The sequence below is a fragment of the Dipodomys ordii genome, unplaced genomic scaffold (assembly GCF_000151885.1).
Source record: "Dipodomys ordii isolate 6190 unplaced genomic scaffold, Dord_2.0 Scaffold98, whole genome shotgun sequence".
NCBI lineage: Eukaryota > Metazoa > Chordata > Mammalia > Rodentia > Heteromyidae > Dipodomys > Dipodomys ordii.
Genome location: NW_012267314.1, coordinates 562496 through 583155, shown reverse-complemented (window position 1 = coordinate 583155; position 20660 = coordinate 562496). Strand labels below are relative to the sequence as shown.

General features: G+C 42.7%; 1 protein-coding gene across 1 annotated transcript in view; it reads left to right on the top strand.

Annotated features, from left to right (window-relative positions):
* The first annotated feature begins 5269 nt into the window (after nt 1-5269).
* Arid1b (AT rich interactive domain 1B (SWI1-like)) overlaps nt 5270-20660 on the top strand; it is a 285019-nt gene continuing 269628 nt past the window's right edge. Inside the window, exon 1 of the mRNA XM_013026992.1 lies at nt 5270-5464. Coding sequence (XP_012882446.1) covers nt 5279-5464 — 186 coding nt within the window. The 5' untranslated portion in view covers nt 5270-5278. The remainder of the gene's footprint in view (nt 5465-20660) is intronic.

Below are 20660 nucleotides of genomic sequence, written 5' to 3'. Positions count from 1 at the left end.
TCCCCTCCCCTCCCCTCCCCTCTGTCCTGTCCTCTCCTCTCTTCTCTTTTCCTGGCCCTGGGGCTTGAACTCTGGGCCTGGGCACTGACTCTGAGCTTCTTTTGCTCAAGGCAAGCTCTCTACCAATTGAGCCATAGCATAGTACCACTTCTGGCTTTTTTTTTTCCTGTGATTAATTGGAGATAAAAATCTCATGGACTTTACTGCCTAGGCTGGCTTTGAACCATGATCTTCACATCTCAGCCTCCTGAGTAGTTAGGATTACAGGCGTGAGCTGGCAGCACTTGGTGTGTAACAAACATTCTATATTGACAACAATAAAAAGTCTCTATGTTAATACCAGATTTGATAGTCTAGCGTTTTAGGTCAGGTCTTAATAAACCAGACTATTTTATCAAAGTAAAACTTAATGGCTTTAGATGTAGAACTGAGTTTTCTTGTCCCAGTCTGGTGATCTCTGCAACCTCACGGCTGGGCCCTGGCTGCCTCCCTGTGTCATCTAGGGTGAGGGTGTCTCCTTGCCATGGGCTCTGTGGTGGCTGAGGATCCCGGAACCTGGGCTTGAAGAGGATGGAACAAGGAAAGAAGGACCCTTGCTGTTCTGCTCTGGCTTTCATGAGCTGATTCTAAGGCCATTTGGAGGAGAACTTGATCGCTATTAACACATAACGCTGATGTTACACATATCAGCTATATGTACTGATCACTGATGAGTAATGCTGACTTTATTTTTAATTGTACAGAGGGCTGACAGTTACATGAGTAAGGCAATGAGTACATTTCTTATTGAGTATTGTTACCCCCTCCTTTGTTTTTCTCCTACTATCCCTTCCGTCCCCACCTCCCCACCTCCTCCCTCCCCCTGCACCCCCCAAGTTGTAAAGTTCATTATCAACATAGTGACTTTTTAATTTTTGAGACCATTTTCCTTTATATGATCAGTCAGCATTCCCAAGCAGTTACCAAGTAACAACAGTCATCTAAGTCATTTGTGTTTGAGCTGTAAGAAGGTTTAAAGCCTGGCTATGATCACTTGGGATGTAAGAGACGACACACAAAAAGTGGGAAAGTAATATGGGGATGAAATAATGATGCATGTGGAGTGTGGGTTGTGGGGTGGCCTCTGGGAGTCCCCCCTCCCCCATGAGCCTTTGACAGGAAACAATGATGGCGCGTGATGGAGGACACATTGCGGGGAGCAGCTGCGGCCCTGTCTGCCCTCCTGGTCTCCGTCCTGAGCAGGACTTACCAGGAGAGGAGGTGCGGTGCTGGCCTGCGGGCCACAGCCGTCTCCCCTTGAGAAACCTGAGGTGTTTGTAGTGCACTTAAGGAAACACAGGCTTCTCTTTTAGAGCTATGTTTAGACATCCTCAGCGTGTGTGACCGTGTGGCCGCAGCTGTTTACAGCTTACACTGCTCCCCCCCTCCCCCCGCCGTGCCAGCATCGTGTCCCTGCAGCTGTCACTGTGCGTGTCACAACCGAAAAAGTTCCCATTGTTTCATAGGTCCTTTTCCGCGTGTCTCCGTGCAGTCTAGTGTGTTGATATGTTGCACATGCAGGTTTAGGTTCACACATGCACATTCGTGGTCAGTTTTTCTAACTCTGAGGTCGTGTGTAGTAAGTTCTTACCAATCTGAGGTTCACCATAATTGGGAAGTCGGTATTGTTTCTCTCAGTTAGCGGAGGAGAGAACGGTAAAGTGGCGACTTTTTCAGAGCATGGGGTGGAAGGCAGAGGTGGCACGGGACGGTGCCCGTGGGCGTGCTGAAGGCAGACACGCCGGGCGAGCTGCTGTCCACCAGCGGGGCGTCATGGTTGGAACTAGAAGTGGCTGTGTCACAGTGACCACGGGCGGAGGGTCTTCCGATGGCCTCTTCCTCTGTTTTGTACTTAGTGCTTCAGTGCTCTTGTCCTCAATTCAGGTTTGGTTATTCTTCCCCCTTTTCTAGATAAAGGAATTATTGCCTGGAAGGATTTCTTTCCTTACCCGTAAACATTTTCCTTCCCCTGCCAGCTCCCCAAGTCCTAAGCGTGGCTGGCGTCCGGCCCTTCCTGCCAGTTCAGGCCCTCAGCCCCACCCTCCCTCGGAGACCATCCACTGCCGCCCATGTTCACTCAGCTTGAGTCCAACCTTTCTTGGGGCAAAGAAAGTTATTTAGTTGGTTAAGACAGTAATATAGCTAAAAAGCCTGTAAATTTGCTGATTTGAGCAGATGTGTGCAGAGGACCCAGGGCAAAGCATCCGTTTCCTGCTGTGTTGTCCACCTAGTTGGTCCAGGGGGGATGAGTGGTTGATCAGTCCTTAGACCCTCAGGCTGCGCTCAGGTGTTGGCTACAGAGCCTGGAGCGCTCCTCTCGCACAGTGGGCCAGGGAGCGTGTCCTGACATTAGGATGCTGCTGCTGCTGCTGCTGCTGTCGCCACCACCTTCCTCCTCCTCCTCCTCCCCCTCCTCCCCCTCCTCCTCCTCCTCCTCCTCCCTTCCCCCTTCTTCCTTCTCCTTTCAGAATTCTCCTTCCTCCCTCCCTCCCTCTCTGCCTGCCTTCCTTCCTTCCTCTCTCCCTCCCTCCCTTGCTAGGTAGAATATCTCTGAGCTGCACTCCAAGATAGGGTCTTGCTTCCCATCCAGCTGCACACCTCTGCACTCATTTTAGGTTTTCATCACAGCTGGGAGGACAAATGTGTGTCGCTCTGGAGCTCCTTTTGTTGAGATGGCGTCTTATGGACTTTTCTGCCCAGGAGTGCCTAGAATCACAATTTCCCTAACTAACCTTAGCCTCTCGAAAAGCTAGGATGATGGATGTGCACTGCTCTGCCCACCTATGAATTGAGACAGTTTCACAGCTTCCTACCTGGCTTGGCCTATAACCATATAACCTGGAGCCCTCTTGATCTCAGCCTTCTAAGTCATTAGTATTACAGGTGGGAATCACTGGCAGCTGGTCACATCAGGATCTTGATATCTGTCTCTTTCCATTATAGAATCTCCAGAACCCGCCATCGAGGCTGCCTGTATTTATACTTTTAGTATCTGACTCAGTGTACTTAGTCATTAATAAAATCATTGCAATCCACGCAGTGAATGCTGGGTAACTAAGAAGCAGGACGGGACTCTGGCCACCTGCAGCCTCCTCAGCTTGGGTTTGAGGTCTCATGCTGGCCTCCTTCGTTAACTCTGCTTCATACCCGACTTCCTGGTGTCCTGGTTTCCTTCCTGAGCTCTGCAGTGGCGCTGTCCTTGCGCAGCTAAGCAAGCATTTCGTAGTACAGTGTTAGCACACGCTTTTAACCTCACTATGGGGGCTGTGTGTGGCAGGCCTGTTTTAGTTTTTTTCCTCCTACACATGACTTTCTTCTCTCCCATGCCATCTTGCTCTCTGGAATCAGCTAACAATTTTTGCTGACCATTCTTTTGGCTTCTTTGTAGGCTCCTTCCCCTGCTTTTTTTTTTTTTTTGGAGGTGGGGGGGTCCTGGTTGTGGGGCCTGAACTCAGGGCCTGTCCCTCAGCTCTTCAGCTCAAGGCTAGCGCTCTACCACTTGAGCCACAGCGCCACTTCTGGCTTTTTTCTTTTTGCTTATGTGGTGCTGAGGAATCGAACCCAGGGCCTCATGCATGCAAGGCAAGCGCTCTACCACTGAGCCACCTTCCCAGCCCTGCTTCCTCTGCTTTTGTGTAAAAAAATTGCTATTCTCTACAAATTATTCATTTTACCATTGTTTTCATTGATTGGTTGACTGTGAGGCAGTCTTGACGTATAGCCTAGATTGGCCTTGAACTCGTGGTCTTGAACTGCCTCAGCCTCCTGAGCACCAAGTTTACAGGTGTAGGCCCAGCTCTTTTAAAAATACATTCTTTCTTAATGTATGGTTTGCTTGCTTCCTGCTTATGATTTTTTTGTCCAGCATTTGTTGACCATTTGCTGTTTGCCAAGTGTACTGCTTGACTTACACCCTGGAAAGCGAACAGTGACGAGGACGGAAACGCCTGTCCTCCAGAAGCGTGCTTCCTTGGCATGCTGACTTCCCTACTCAAGCTCTAGGTCAGACCCACTCCCAGCCTGCAGACTTACGGACACGGAGTCCCTGGATATCTGCATCTGGATTTCTCATGGACTCTAACTTGTATATAGCACTGGTAGATAACAGGGCTGCCTTTCACTCCAGCAGGGCGTGGCTCCCTGTCCTTCAGCTCACTCTGTCTCACCTGCATCTAATCACTGTCACTTCCTAGTCCCTAGGTCCTCAGTGTGATTGAGTCTGGACTTACTATTTCCTAGTGCTGCTCCAGTTCAGGACCTTACCTTCCCAGTGTGGCAGCCAGTCCTGTAGAAGCACTCAGCCTCCCATCCATCCCTAAGTGGTCCACTGCTGTTCTGGCTTCTACCTCCTTCGGCTTCCTTCCTACTCGCTCCTGCTTTACTTGGGTTGGACTGCTTGCGTTTCCTCACACAAGCTAGGTGGTGTGTCTCCTGGAGCCGTGCTTTGTGCCGTCCCTCCCCACCTCAGGAGTGGCAAGTCTTCCACAGGTGCGGGATGGATGCTGGTTTGGAAGGAAGAGTCTCTTGGATAAGGCCCTGGGTTAGGGACTTCCCTACACTGCTCTGCCCCTTGAATGCTCCCTGGTGGAGGGCCCTGCGGAGGCTCTCAGCCTGAGTGGCCTTGGTCTTGAAACCCAGAGTCTGACTCACCAGACCAAAAATAAAATTCAGAGTCTAGTTTTGAACTGGTTATGTTTGGTAAGATGCTTACTTATGCTGGGGAGGGAGCTTGTGACTCATTGTCTGGGTTACTGCTGTACACTAGTGATCTTTGGAAACTTTTACCCTACACATTTATCTAAAACCTATTCTTTCACTTCAGCAAATGCTCAATCAGGACTCACTGACTCAAGTCTGGAAAAAAGACATCATTGTGTGTTTCCTAACCACTCAGTATCCTTTGCCCTTATTATTAATAAGTTAAAACAAGCTGGGTGAGATTCACTAGCATGTTAATATCTTATATACATAATAGAATTTTAGATGATTAGGATGCAAAACTATTCCTTATATGGTTTACTTCAGCTCCCTCTTGATTGTTAAAACCTTCCTAAAAGTTAAAGTCCTTTTAAGTTTTTCTTAGTGTTCTTCTGGATGTTTATTTGTTGGATCATAGCTTTTGATATCGTCAGAATGAGGCTACTTGTTACAGCATATGTTAACACAATACCAACTTCTCTGTTCGTAATGAACAGTAAGTTAATAAGCCTGTTTCTTCATTTCTTCACAGGGCAGTCCAATGGATCCAGTGGTGATGAAGAGACCTCAGTTGTATGGGATGGGCAGTAGCCCCCATTCCCAGCCGCAGCAGAGCAGTCCGTACCCAGGAGGCTCCTACGGTCCCCCAGGCACACAGCGGTACCCCCTCGGCATGCAGGGCCGGGCTCCGGGCACCCTGGGGGCCATGCAGTATCCGCAGCAGCAGGTGGGGGCTCTTTTCTCTTCTTCTTTCTTTTCTTTCTTCTTTTTGTTTTGTTTTGTGTTTTACTGGTAGCTTTTTCTTTTTCTTTTACTGTCTACCTGAGATTAGTGTTGAGATAATTAGGGGACATGACTGTGATTTTCTATTTTCTTTCATTTTCATCCTTTCTTTTAAAGTAGACAGAACACCTGGTTAGTATTTGAAAGATGGGCTGTGCTTTTTTTTTTTTTTAAGCAGATAACATAGATCCAAACTCTGAAGGAAACTTGGCATTCCTATATTTTTGAGGTCAGGTAGTATTAGATTTTGAGTTTGTAAGTATACTGCCTTAAGGTAGATTTTCAAGTCATCTAATGGTCTTTTCTAACAACTTTGAAAAATTCTTTTAAGTGTCCCAAACAGGTGCTTTAATTTCCTAGCAACTATATCTTCTGTACCTATTGAAAATGTGTATTTCATTTGAGAATTTAATCTGTTACCTCAGATCTTGGTGAATTTTGGTGAAAGAACTTTCTGCTCTGAAACAAAAGACTTGTCCCCCCTACCCTCCCTCCCCCACAGAGTCTAGTGGACTTGCTGGAAGTCTGTATGCAGGCTCTACCAGTGGGAACCTAGTCCTTTGGATACTTGAGAGTTCATCCTTGTTATGTTGGCCCGAGGAAGCATGAAACTTGGAACAGTCTAAATTAGATTCAGACTTGTCAGGGTATTTACTTAGGAATCGCTGTACCTAGCGTGGTATCTCCAGGGAGTGTGTAGTGTGTTGGGCAAGTGCTGGTGTGCATTTTTTGCCCCTCGTCCAGGCTAGTCCATAGTGCTGCCTGGTAACCTAGGGTTACAGAGGTAGCAGCACTTTCTTAGAGCCAAGTCTTCTCTGCATTTGACCACAAGTCTTTCATGGGGGAAAACAAAGTTGGACAGACTTGATCGCTTGTAAGTGGATGTGGAGAGTGGTTTATCATACTTCACACTGTATACATAGCCTTCTTTTGTGGTTTGAGTATTGTTTTCTTTTTTATCTTTAAGACATTGTTTGGGAAAGGGAGAAGCAGCTCACCTTTGAATCCTGCCTGTTGACTTCTTAAACTGCAGTACTGATTGTGGAAGATCTTACTTGCAATTATTGAAGATTAACGGCTCTGAGTACCAGCAGCCAGTTTTATACTTAATTTTATCCTTAATTTTTCCTGCATTAATACTTTTGTTAGGAATGCTTTGCTTTCTAGAGTGGAAACTTTTTAGTTAAGGCTGCTGATTGTGAGGAGATAATTTGTAATGATGAAAAGAAGTGACAGAGCCTCTGTCTCTGTGTCTCTCCATCTGGCCTTTGCACTCTGCAGTTGATTTGGAGTGGGTAGTTCTCTCTGCTGTTCTGGCTACAGAAAGGTAGCAAGAAATACCAGGCTGGTGTGTGGAAGCAGGGACTCGATTCCTTGGCCCCTACCCTCAAAGGATGCTGTTCAAATCAAGAACTGAATGCTCCCTCATCTCTTCTCAAATTGACTTAAATTCCTGGTACAAGTTATAGATGTTATTTTAGTTTGCAAAACAAAAGTAGGAGGCAAAGTAGTGAAGTAATAAGTAAACCACATGTGTAAGGCTAAAAGTAGAGGATATACAAAATACCTAATTTCACCAAGTGGCAGTGGCTTACATCTGTAATACCAGTGACTCAGGAGACTGAAATCTGAGGATTACAGTTCAAAGCCGGCCTGGCAGGAAAGTCTAAGAGATTCTTATCTCCAACTAGCCACCAAAAAACTGGAAGTGGAGCTGTGGTATGACTCAAGTGGTAGAGTGCTAGTCCAGCAAAAAAGCTCAGGGACAGTGTCCAGGCCCAGCGATCAATCCCTAGCACAGGCAAGCATGTGTACATACACAAATATATAATCTCTCTCTCTCTCTCTCTCTCTCCCTCCCTCTCTCTCTCTCTGTGTAATCTCAATTTTCTTAGCTTCTTGGTTTTATTTAACCCTTGTGACTCTTATGTGTTTGTAACATTTGTTAACTAGTGGATTTATATGAAGGATCAAATTGATTGTTCATTAAGCATTTCAACATATTTTAGGATTTCGGATAGGTATTTTACTGTTAACCAAAATGAGACACTCAGATCCAATAATAAAAGGAAAATGGCATATCTGGTGGGAAACTGAAATCCAGGCTACAGGAAAGTCAGCCTTTCATACTGAGTTAATAATAATCAGGGCTCTAAATCTGTATTTCTCTTACCCCCATTAGTTACAATAAAGCTTTGAAATAAAATCTCATTTTGAAATTTAAAGGGATAAAAATAACTGTGAATATCCTTTTAAATGTGTATAATATTTTACAGGTGACGTATACCAAGTCCATGGGAACAGTTCTTAATAGTTTTGAAATGAAAAAAATTAGTGAAGAATTTGAGCAAATGTTACTAGAGCAGAAGCACATGTATTTATTTTGCTTAGCTTTTTAAAAAAATTTTTGCTTAGCTTTCATTTGTGTTCTTTGGTGTGGAATTTTTCAGTGGGTTACTTTACAGATTTTGGAAATTATAAATGTGCCTATATGCAAGATTCTGGCATCATGGTTGCCTGCCGGCCTTATCCATTGTCTCCCAGTATTAATGCAATTGGTGGAACATTGTTGTAGCTGTTCTTCAGGGGAAAAGTTGGAAGATAATCATGACATTGAGTACTGAGTGGACATCACTAGCTAGTCATGACTTTGCTCTGGATGGTTTCCAAAGTTTTCTGTGTTTGGTTTATGAACCTCTAATGAGCTGAATCCAGTTCATTTACTGTTGCTCATACAGTTTACAAAGGATTAAAATTTAGCAGTTCAGGTTTATCAATTGAGTTGTTCACTTACCAGCTGAGTCTTAAGTTGTCTTTGGCTCAGGCATTACAGTTTGATTCCTGGCTGTCATTCCACTCCTGTGATAGGAAGTTCCCAGGAGTATCCTCTTGGAAAGAAATGTAGCGCTTATATGAAAGTTAGCATGGATAGATCTCTGCTTATATTTTGCCACTTAGAATCAGGAGTAACTAGCCACTGTGTGTTTGATTTTAGAATTAAACCTCATGGTTCTTGACTTGTATGGTGATAATTTTATTGTTTAAATACATACTCATGACTGAGTTATTGAAGCATGATCTGATTATAAAATATTGTTTCAGTCTTCCTTCACTGGAATTACATTTGTGGTCTTTCACTTGCTGATTCTCCCACATCATCAGGCAAATACATGCCTAAACAGATTAATTTTGCATGGTTCCCTAAAAACTAGTCTATTTGGATTTTTATTGAGTTGAGAGGGGAAATGAATTCTCTCTGCCTCTGTAGAGAATGTTCTACCTCCAGGCTCCTGGAACCTGGACCTAGGGATGGTAGGAGGGATGTGCTGGCTGATTTAATCTAACACAAAGCTACCAGATACACATGCCTTAAGGTTGCTAAAATATGACTCTTGAGTTTTTCAGTTATTTATTTGTCTCTTAAAGACACCAAGACATACTTTGTTGGCGCAGGGACATGGATAAACAAAGGTTTTGTTTCATTTTTCTTGTCCTTTGGGAACCTAAATAGGTCTTTGTCAACTTGCTTTAAAAAAGATTTTAGAAAATAACACTCAGGAAGACTTGGATGCAGAAGCTCTTCATAAGTAACAGTCAGATTTCAAATGTCGACTGAGATATTCCTGGGTTGTTGGATTGGTATTTTAACTGTCTTTACCTTGCTATAGTATTTGATGCTTGTTGGAATTTATAGAATTGGGGAAAGATAAAGAAAGCAGAATGAGCGATATAAGTTCATGAGTGATTTTATTGTGATAAATCTAACAAAACATATTTAAAATAAAAAATAATGATGACCTTTACAACAAGAATGGATTGTGGTCATTGCTTTGAAAGTGACAAGATTAAAAAGAAGTTATTTATGGGTGCAAAGGTGATCCATCTAAACCTGTCACTTTAAATTGAAGTAGAAACTAAATTAGCATTATTGCAATGCAGTGAGCATTCTAATTTGTGTCTTTACTCTGCCTTCTATACACATTGATGCCTGCTTCTTGAGTGAAATATTTATTTTAGAACATAAGCATCTTATTTGGTAACATCTTCACAGCCAAGACACTTCTTCCAATGTAAATGTTTATTTTGGTAGCAGATGTTTCTAAAAAGAAGACAAACACTACAATTATTTGTCTAGAATCAATGTTTTCTTTGGTGTTTTTGAAACAGCTGAGCAATTTCTAGGATTTTTATCTGTGTTACTCTATATTTTTTGTCTATTGTAGAATTCTTTCGCATGTTAAAATCACAGTTTGAATGGTATTTCCGAAAAGTAAGGGTGACTAGAGAGAGAAGGGCTATCTAAAGATTAAAATTTTAATTTTTACATAAAATGTTTGTAAAATGTTTTCTATCTTTGAGGGGTTAAAAATGATTCTAGTAGCCAAGGTGTAATTTTGGTTCTCTCTAAAGAGTATATTCCAGCTTTTGAGGAGTGTCCTGGAGCGGAAGGGTTGCTTAGGATCCGTTCTACATTCAGACTCAAAATTCTTTGATAGCTTCCACATTTACTCAAGAGAGCCTACTTGTGGCTTTGTGTGCACACGTGCTTGCATATGTGTATGGGAAACAGGACACTTGTGTGATGGTCGACTTTTTGTGTGATAAGATGTGATGTATGGTATGTATAATAAATATATTTTATGTATAAACAGCTACAAGCATGTATATGTGCCACTAAATGAAACAAAGGGGAGCAGTTGGGATGGTAAAATAATGAAGTACCGTGAGGTTTCATTAGTTACAGCATTTTCATACATTTATATTCTGTTCGGAGAGATTCAGAGCCAAGCAGCTTTGCCTGTGCACCTGAAATACTTGGAGTTCTTTCAGCTGATTGCAGATTTATATAAATAATAGCCTTTTGTTGAGCATATTTTGTCTTGATTTCCTCAGTTCTTCAGTGTTGAACATGCAGGTATTTAAGGTGTACCAACAAAATACATTTACACCTCATCTCTCTGCTTCCAAGTAGATAGCAGATGCTGCTAGCTTAGATGCCAAAGTTCCCTGTGGATGGAATTTTGTACTAAGAAAATATTTTTGAAAAGACTTGTGGATATTGTAGTTTTATTTGCTCCTTAAAATGTAAATTTCTTGAATATGCAACTGGTTTTATTACTTTTTTCTATGGTAGTTGGACTTAATCATATTTGAAATCTTCTGTATGATATTCTTAGTAGATTTGTAGAAGAGATCACATTTTGAGTCAAGTACAGATTTTAAAATCGTTAGCTTTTTTCCTCAAAGAGAGACAAGACCAAACTTGATACTGGAAAGTTTAATGAGAAAAAACGAGATGCTCTCTTTGAGTTTGGAAAGCTACTCCTGTATCTGGAGGTTTGTGGTGATACATTGGCTTTTTGATGGAACATTCACATCATTCTTGATATTCCACAGATGAGGTGCAGGGTCATTCTTATTGGCTTCAACAGTGAAAGGCAGGAAAGCCGTAATTCGGTGACATCACTGACCTTAGTCTTCATGACCTCAGCTGCATCACCACACACTTAGGGGAATTCAAAGCGTGACGGTTCAGGGACATTTTCCTCCTATATTCAGCGGAATGGAGAATGTGAGGGGCTCCAGCATGATGCCACTCTGACCAGGAAAAGCAGTGCTGCCACCATCAGCTTTGGAAGTCAGCCCCACACAGGGTGCTTACTCCTAGATCGAAGCCTGCTCGGTTGAGTCTAAGCGTCTAAGTGAAAGAATGTATGTACGCCGCAAGAGAGACTGCGGATTTCATTTCTGTGCTCTAAGCTGTGGAGGCAGAAATCTTTTGGTTACGAAGTCTTTGTAGAGAACAGAGTTATTCTCTATAGTTCCAAAATTTCTCTAGTGTAAAATTTCCTGTCCCATTGTCAACTCCTGTGCTCTTCTTGCCTTAGTAAATGGTGGCTCTGACCTTTGGTTGCCTGACCCAGACTCCAGTGGTAGTACGGACTTCTTTTTTCCTGATAAGGATTTGGTACCTTAGAGGAGACAATTCCTTGGGGTGGAGGCGTACGTAGTTCCCTGTGCGGTAGGAGAATGGGGCTGGGAAATGGGCATCCAAGACATCTTAGTGAGGGAAACGTTCACATTTGTGCCGACCCAGGAACCAAAGGAATGCTTCTTTGTGGAGAGAACCTCCTGCAGTGTATTTCATTCTCCAGAGCTGATGGGGTGAACCCACCATTCCTACCAGACAGTATCTTCACATGCTTGATGGGGCCAGTGCATGTATGTAAAGTGTAACTTCAGAAAGGGTACAGTGTAGACCCACACTGCTTTGTAGCCTTTCAAAAGTCTTGATTGCGCTTGGAATCAAGTTGCACTCAGGAGTAATGATTTAAATGGCTTCCTTAATATTATCCATGTATCCTTTGCTCTAGGTTAGGATCTATGATAGATGCCTAATTTTTTCCTTATCAAGAAAGCATAGGGCCAGGTGCGGGTGGCTCATGCCTGTAATCCTAGCTACTCAGGAGGCTGAGATCTGAGGATTGTGGTTTGAAGCCAGCCCAGGCAGACAAGTTCGTGAAACTTGTACATTCAGTAAACAACTCAGAAAAAAACTGAAAGTGGTGCTGTGGCTCAAGTGGTAGAGTGCTAGCCTTGAGCAAAAGAAGCTTAAAGACGGGCTCAGGTCCTGAGTTCAAGTCCCAGGACCAGCAGAAAAAAAAAAAGCGAGCATAGGATGTCATATGTCAGCGTCGGTGTTGTCATTGTCACCACCATCAGCATGGTCACCATCATTTTGTCTCTTTTGAGCTCAATTTCCTATTTGTAAATAAGAGATTCTATCACTAAATGATAGTAATAACCTCTGCCATGTGTTTTTCTTTAATCCTTAATCCTTGGATGCTTGTTTTTATCTCCCTTTTCTGAACAATAACAGCAGCTAATGTTAGTTGAGAGTTGACTGGGTTGGGCCCTGTGTGTGCTGAATTGGTCCTCCGAGTCATCATGCTGGCCTTCAGAGATGGGTATTGGTATCTTCCTTACCTTACCAATGAGGAAACTGAGGGAGGTGAGGTTAATCAAGCTGCCCACATTCATACACGTGCTTTGTATTAGATCATCTGTGGCACTTGAACTCTTGAATCCATGCTAGCACCAGTTCATGTTTGTGGCAGACCTGGAATGCTTTTCAGCACAGAGAAGACAATTCATTTGAGTTGTTTTTTTTTTTTTTTTGTCAGTCATGGAGCTTGAACTCTGGGCTTGGGACTGTCCCTGCGCTCTTCAGCTCAAGGGAAGCGCTCTACCGCTTGAGCCACAGCACCACTTCCAGTTTTCTAGTGGTTTATTGGAGATAAGAGTCTCATGGTCTCTCCTGCCCTGACTGGCTTTGAACTGTGATCCTCAGATCTCAGCCTCCTGAGTAGCTAGGATTACAGGTGTGAGACACCGGTACCTGGCTTAATTCATTTGAGTTTTAAAATAACAAGGCTGATCATAATCAAAGTATCTTCTTTGATGTTGAACATTAGTGTCATGGAAAAGTGGTTTGTTATTTTTGACATGTTGAAAATTGAATATTACCTATTCTTGCCTATTAGACTTGGAGGATTTTTCTTTTCTCTTATTACTTATCTTGCTATATCTCATAAGATAATCTGAAACTTGCATTCCACCTGCCCGAGTCTTCTAAGTGCTAAGGTTACAGGTGTAACCTGTAACCTTGACCCTAGCTTTAACTTTTGAAGGGAAGTCACACTGTTTTCTGTAGTGGCCCTGCCATTTTGCACGAGAAGCATAGGATTTTAGCATTGGACTTTTGTTTCCTCATATCCATAATAACTTCCAAGGCAACTAGCTGAACCTTTTCCATGTATCATTTCATATTTTTCTCACCAAGTCTCAGAGAGTAATGCCACTTACTTTGCTAGTGAGGGAAATAGAGGTAAGTGTGCAAGTAGAAAGCAGAGAATTCGGCTTCTTGGAGATGGTCTGACCTGGGGTTTTCCAGTGTGTGTGGCACGCAGCACCAGAGGACATTGGATCCTAGAGTAACAAATCCATCTTTGCTCACCTCAGACCCAGCCCTCGTGGCCGCCGTGTGCTCTGGGTGTGTTGTGCACATCAGTCTCTGCCAGCCCCTTTTCTCTTTCTGAACAGAGTGCCTGAGCCTCAGGATCCGGTTAGAAGGCAATGCCAGTGTCATCTCTTATTGTCTTTTGGTGTTCACTGTTTTGTGCTTATCCTCTGATCATGGCGAGTGACATTTGTTTTATACTTGGGATACACTTATTTGAGTTAAAGTGATTCCTTTTAGGAAAAAACCAGCTCATTCATACTGTAAATTGAGTATACCAATGTTCAGTTTAACTTACCATGTGGTTAGTGAATGTGGGCTGGGTTCTCTCCCATACCAGTCGCTGTAAAGATGACCCTTGGTGGTTTCTAGGAATGTGGAGGAGAACTCTGCTAAGACACAAGTTGATAGGGTAAGGTGAACACTGAGTGCCTTGAACAGGTGCTCGCCCTGGGTATTTATGACAACACAGAACCTTGCCCGGTGGCCTTGGATGGGGACCTAGGAGAGATGCTAGCTGTGACATGTGGAAGTGGATTTTTTGCTTTCAGGCAAATTCCACCATCTCTGTATCCATTTAATTTGCTGTTGTATTTGGCTCAATGAATTGAGACTTTTTTGAAGTCTTGATTATTATCAGGCATTTATTAATAGCCTTAGGGGAGCTCAAAAGTCCACTCGGGGGTAAGAGATGTGCACTAGGTACTTAGAATGCAATGTGGCAAGTGTTGGGCAGATTAATGGATCTGGGAGTCGCTGTATCCGGAGAATGAGTAGGAAATGGCTTCCTGGAATAGGTGGTGTTACACCTGAACTTCGCTCAGTCTGGGAGAGGAGAGGATACTTTTCAAAATCAATTAGGTTTCCATTCTTGTGAATTTTATAGATTTGTACTTTTCACATTTTAAATATTTTCAAGGTTATTAGTGGAGAATCAAATGTGCCCCTCTCCCTACTTCCTTCTCATCTCCAAATTTTTTTTCATCTTTGACATCTTCTAATGCTCCCATTAATTCATCCGATGACAGGGCTGATACTTAAGGGGTGGCTGGATCTGTGTGTGTGTGTGTGTGTGTGTGTGTGTGTGCACGCACATACACGCATGCACGTGCACACACAGAGGCATGCATACAAGCACTCACACACATGTGTTCATGTGCCATTATTGAGACTTGAACTCAGGGCCTGGTGCTGTCCCATATATGCTCAAGGCTAGCATTCTGCCACTTGAGCTACCACTTCACTTCCAGCTTTTTGGTGGTGAATTGAAGATGAAAATTTCATGGACTTTTCTTCTCTGCTGGCTTTGAATTGATCCTCAGATCTCAGCCTCCTTGAGTAACTAGGATTACAAGGATCCATGGTCTCTAGCTTTTAAAAAATATTTTTAACGAGAAACTATGGCTTTGAGTATAGCTCAGTAGTAGACTGCTTGCATAGTATGTCCTGAGTATGATCTCCAGCACCACAAAAATAAAATAAAGGTGGATATTATGTCAGTATGTCTAGTAAGGCCTAGCTTGTTTCAGCCCTTATTTAATAACACAGTAATAATAATAATAATAATCAGCAGCAGCAGCAGGAGGAGCAGAAGAAGAAGAGGAGGAGGAGGAGGGGGAGGAGGAAGAAGAGGAACTGTCCTTTCCTAATTAGAACCAGCATTTAGGATTTCAGAATAATCTCTAATCTATTTTTGGGGAGGGGCAGAAATGTAGTATACTACCTGTGAACATTGTTTTAATTAGTAACCTTTTAAAAAATAGTGAATGACTTCTATTACCTCATTTTTTTCTTCCTCAGAAATTATGCTAATCTGAGCATGTAGCTTCACTTCTGTAGCACTTAATAGATTCAGAATTGATGTTTTACTTTGTAGTTTACAGTGACCATGAGTTTGCTTTTCGAGTTTGCCAAAACCTAAAGCAATGCTGAGACAATATAATCAGTATTCTGGTGAAGGATGCTATGGAAATATATTTTAAAATTTCTGAGTTTGTAATAAAAACTGACTTCCCTGCTATGTATTTGTTTTCCTTTTCCTTTATTGTCTTTTGGTTAAATTTGTGGTCACTGTTCACATTCCTAAGGCTCTATAAAATTACTACCTGTAATACAGTCATGACTTATGAATGTATTTCCCTGGTGCACAGTTTTTATTGTCCTGGAATCAGTGTCCTAGAATCAGCTTGTGGTCTTGTGTGCGTGCGCATCACCAGCCATCCTGCAGCTCCCCTCTGTGGAGACCAGTCCATTGAATATACGGAGTGTTTCATATGGATCACGAATGGTCATCATCTTTTTGAACAGCTTTCTTGAACTCAGGGCCTAGGCACTATCCCTGAGCTTCTTTTTTCTCAAGGCTAGCACTCTTAACACTTGAGACAAAGCACCACATCTGGCTTTTTCGGTGTATGTGGTACTGAGGAGTTGAATCCAGGCCTTCATGCGTGCTAGGCCACCCTTGAACAGCTTTCATTAGAAGATCTGCCTCCACAATAGAGAACTCCCAAGTCTATTTTCCAGATTCTTAGGGTGAGGATGAATCCAGTTTGCTTAATCTCTCTGTTACACTACCCAGCAGACTTTGGTTTGGAATTAAGCACTCTGCATGTTGCTTATCTCTGGTTTCCCGGCTGAGCTCAAACCTTCCTTCCCTCCCTGCTTTCTCTGCATGGCCCTTTATTGCACATATAGCCACATGGGGAAGGAAGCACCATCTTCTTAGAGCTACTCTGGCTGCTTAGTGCCATGTCTTCTGCCTGCACAGTCTCTTATTCTCCGTAGCTTGTGTGAGGGGTGCATGAGAGGCAGGTGTCCTGTGTGTCAGGGAAATCTTCACACTTCATTGGCAGTTTGGCTGAGTGTTGAATTGGAGATTGTCATTTTCTCTGAAATGCTATATTGTCCCCCAATGTGTTCCATTGCTTCTGGGAAAAGTTGCTTTATCCTCTGTATAGCACACTCATTCTTTCCTCTGGGAACTTCTAATGCTTTTTATTTTCCTGATTTGTAAAATGTTGATGAGGCTTTGAGTTGGTATTTTTCTATTCATTTTACTAGACCAAATGTGTGAAGCTCAATTTTTGTTTTTATTTTACGGGGCAATTGGATGGGTAATTTCCCTATCTTACTTTCTCAGATGGTCTTTGTTCTCACTATATATATCTATATATTATTTTCATAACAAATCCTGGGTTGAACCTTTCTCCCTTCTTCTTTCCTCTTGTCTTTCTTTCCTTTTATTTTATCCTACTAGGGTTTTGAACTTAGAGCTTTACATTTTTTGTGCTATTGCTCTACCATTTAAATCATGTCTTTAGTTCTTTTTGCTTCAATTATTTTTTATCTAGGATCATAGGCTTTTTGCCGGGGCTTCCCAAGCAGCTGGGATTATAGCATGAGCTATCACACCAAGCTTGATGTTTGAGTTAGGGTGTTGCTTAATTTTTTTTTTTTTTAAGCCCAGGAGCCTCAAACTATGATACTGTCTCCACTTTTAGAGTAGCTGGAATTAGCTTTTCTGTACCCTTTTCATCTTAACATTTTCTTTAAAAGCATATATTGTTAGTTTTTCAGCTATTCTGGTGTTTCATTTCTGTTTTCAGTTCTACTGTGCCTAAACTTGTTTTTGTTCACCAAAAGTTTTCTTATTTTGTGGAGAGGGCAATACTGAGATTTGAGCCCAGCTCCTCATGTTTGCTAGAGTTGAGCAAGCGCTCTACCACTTGTACCACAGCTATACCTCTTCTCTATTTTGGAGATAGAATCGAGTGGACCTGATTGAGGTGGTTTTGAACTGTGAGCCTTGGATCTCTGCCTCCTGTATAGTTAGGATTACGTAAAGGCATGAGTCACTGGTACCCAGATAATTTTAGTATTAATTTTTTTCTATTATATTCTTAGTCTATGTCTTTAACTATAACTGTCCCTTCTGCTGGAGGCCTTTGCGCAACGTGAGGCCTGCCAGCCCTTGCCTTTCTCTTCAGGAGTACTGCAAGGTTCCAGGGCTGACTGATAGGAAGGGCTGTGTCTCTTCATGGATACAGGCCTGACAGATCAGAAGGTGGAGAAGGAACCTGCATCATTTGTTGGAGGATGTTCACTAATGGTTGCTGGTAGCCTCCTCCCCAGATTCTCATTTGCTTTGGAGGCTGAATGGCAGTGACATAGACCTGTCACATAGGTGTGTTTTAATTCAACACCCTCTTTCCATGTCCTCCCCTCCTACTGGCCTCTCCAGATGGTATTCTCCTCTGACTTCTGACAGGATTGGGGTGAGGATTGGAAAAGAAACTCTGAATTACTCCTTGCAGAGTTTTTCTCCTGCCTCCTGCCACCTTCTGATTCCCGAGTCTTTGGAGTTCATTGCTGTAATTAGCTCTCTTCTTGTCCTCTCACCTAGAACAAATTAAAACTTTAATTATCACTTGTCTATCTGCTTTTCTCTTTCCAAAAAAAAATAATAATCCTGACCTCTTATCTGTGATCATCTTGTGCTTTCTTTGTCCTTGTGGATGTGTACTTATTTAAAAAACAAAAAACAAAAAACCCTACTTCTTTACTTCATTTGAATGGTGTTCAATGAGAGAGGAGAGGTAAGCATAAGTATTTACTCTGTTTACTAGAAATCTCTGAAGTCATAAGCAGCTTTCTTAGCAACTCATTGTCCACGTGTTTGGATTTTACAGTGTGTTCTCTGAAATGGGCTAGAGTTTTCAGTGGCTCAAGAAATTTGTAGGCTAAGAATAAACCTAGGAGTAAAGGAATTGGCACTACTAGAGTTCCTCTGTTTGGCAGAGGCCTGGCCTCAGTTGCTGTGTGAGGTCCAGTGTCCTTTGTTTAGATTACCCAGGAAAGCCTCATAGGACTCAGGAAGTGTGAGCCTGGGAGAATGCTCTCCCAGCCGTGGGTAGGACCCCTGGGACGAGGCAGTGCTGAGGCCAGTGAGCTTTCCTCCCATCCTAAGGAGTCTGCCTGGGTGCTGCACTGCAGAAGGATCCCCTGGGGGACCTGAGAGGAGCCCGCTGCTGAGAGGCATGGCGGCGTCTTTCCAGGTGAGCAGAACCAATCCTTTGATGGAGTCAGGATGGTCCTGGGGTTACAGATGTTAAGGATCTCCGGGGGTGTGGATGCGGTCTACAGTTTACTGCGTGTAGACATGGCCTTTTCAATTACTCTTTGCTTTTTAAGAGGCAGAAATTAAGGACAAATTAAGTAGGGTATTTTAATCTTATATTTAGGGGAAATTGCCTGGCTGTGGACCCTGGGCCTGTGCAGGTCTGTATGTGGCCACTGATGGTTTTCCAAATGCAGAGAGCAGTGGAGGGCACCCAACCTCTGCCCCCTACCCCCATCCTCCTGGGGACCCTCAAGTGTGCCTCTGAAACCGCAGCAGAGACTTTGCCAAGCCTCAGTTCTCAGGAAAGGTGACCCGGTACTCATTTAAGGCAGAGTAATTTTACTAATGTCTGTTGAAATGTAATTTTTAGTAGTAAAGGATGAAGTGAAAATAACTTTCTGATTAATACTTACTAATTTAGAAAATTAACTACAGCACCACAGTCCTTCAACTCTTCGGTGTTCCGTTGCAATGTTGTTGTGTTGAGTTTTATCTACAGGAACAGCTTCATGGTATCTGTATGAGTGGCCCAGTGCCAAGACCAGTGTGAAGCTGAAAACAACGGCAGCAAACTGTTAGAGTAATGATTACAAAAGTCAAGCTTTAGCCTTGTGAGTCCAGAATGAGAATTAAGAGTCCTGTTGTTCACATTGCTCTTTCTATGGCTGTACATCTGGGCTCGAAAACAAGCAAGTACTTCTAATATCTACCATCTACCTTCCTTCCTGAGATCTCAGTATTCTCTCCTAGAACTTCCTCACTGCTAAAGTTCCCACCCAGTGGTGAGGAGGGTGTCTTGGAAATGGGAGTCTTCCATGTGGACACCATCCAGCCTGGGGGTGGTTAAGCTGCCCTGTGCATTTTTGGTGCCCTGGTGGTGGCCTGATCCTTAGCCCCTCTCTTAAGTTAAAAATAGCAGGTGTGTGGTCCTGCCAGCTGGTCCAAGCCCAGGCTTTTTATAGCCTGGTCTGTCCTGGGAATGGACCTTGGTGTAGCGGGGACAGAGGGGCTCCTCTGGCTGGGTAGGCCAAGCATAGGGAGGGCATGCTACTGTGCTGCCCTAGCTTTGTCATAAATAAGCAGAAGTTGTCTCCGAGACCAGCCCTTCACTAGTGGCTTTTGGTAAGATATTTGTTAGAATAACCAAGGAGAGACAATGTTTAAGTAAAAAAAAAAAAGAGAGAACTTTTAAGTTAAAAAAAAATCCCTTTATTTTTGAAGCCTGTTGTACCATCTGCTAGGGAGAAACTTCTCTGCCTGATGACTTATACTTTAATTAATTGAGTACCAGGTTCTTGGACATATTTATTAAATGTCAACAATTTGAGCACATTTAGTCTACATTTTTGGTCTTCTGTGTCCAGTGGTATTTTTCTTAAATCATGTCCAGAATTTCCCTGGGATTAATGTTTGCTGTTTTTAAAAATCTTTATCTGAATCATTGCTTAAATTCTCCTGAAGGCATGCATTTGTTGCCTTTAAAATTACCTATAAAAACAGTTCTGCCTCTTTCTCTCATCCTCCTCTTCCTTGGATGTTGTATTGTCTGCGAAACCCAAAGGATTAGAGTAATAAAAGTCAGTTCCACACATTTGTCTTGTTATTAGACATTGGTAATGACTTTGCTAAAGTGAGAAATAATGTTACAGAATTTTCATTACAAATAATATCAAGACATAGCTTGCAGTCAGTCAGGAAGTGTGTCTACTACTAAGACTTAACAACATTAAACAGCAGACTGCATTTATGTGATTGAAAAGACTTGGGTTATTCTTCCTGTGTGAGCTGTTTCTCTCTGTCATGAAAAATAATCACAATTATTTTCTCCTTTTTCAACACTGTTAAGAGGAAAAAGAAAACAAAAAGATAAATACTTGATCTTTGTATGTGGACTTTTAGGGAAAAGGTGAGGGTGTGTGTGTGTGTGTGTGTGTGTGTGTGTGTGTGTGTGTGTGTGTGTGTGGCCTGGGTAGGGAAAAGGTGAGGGTGTGTGTGTGTGTG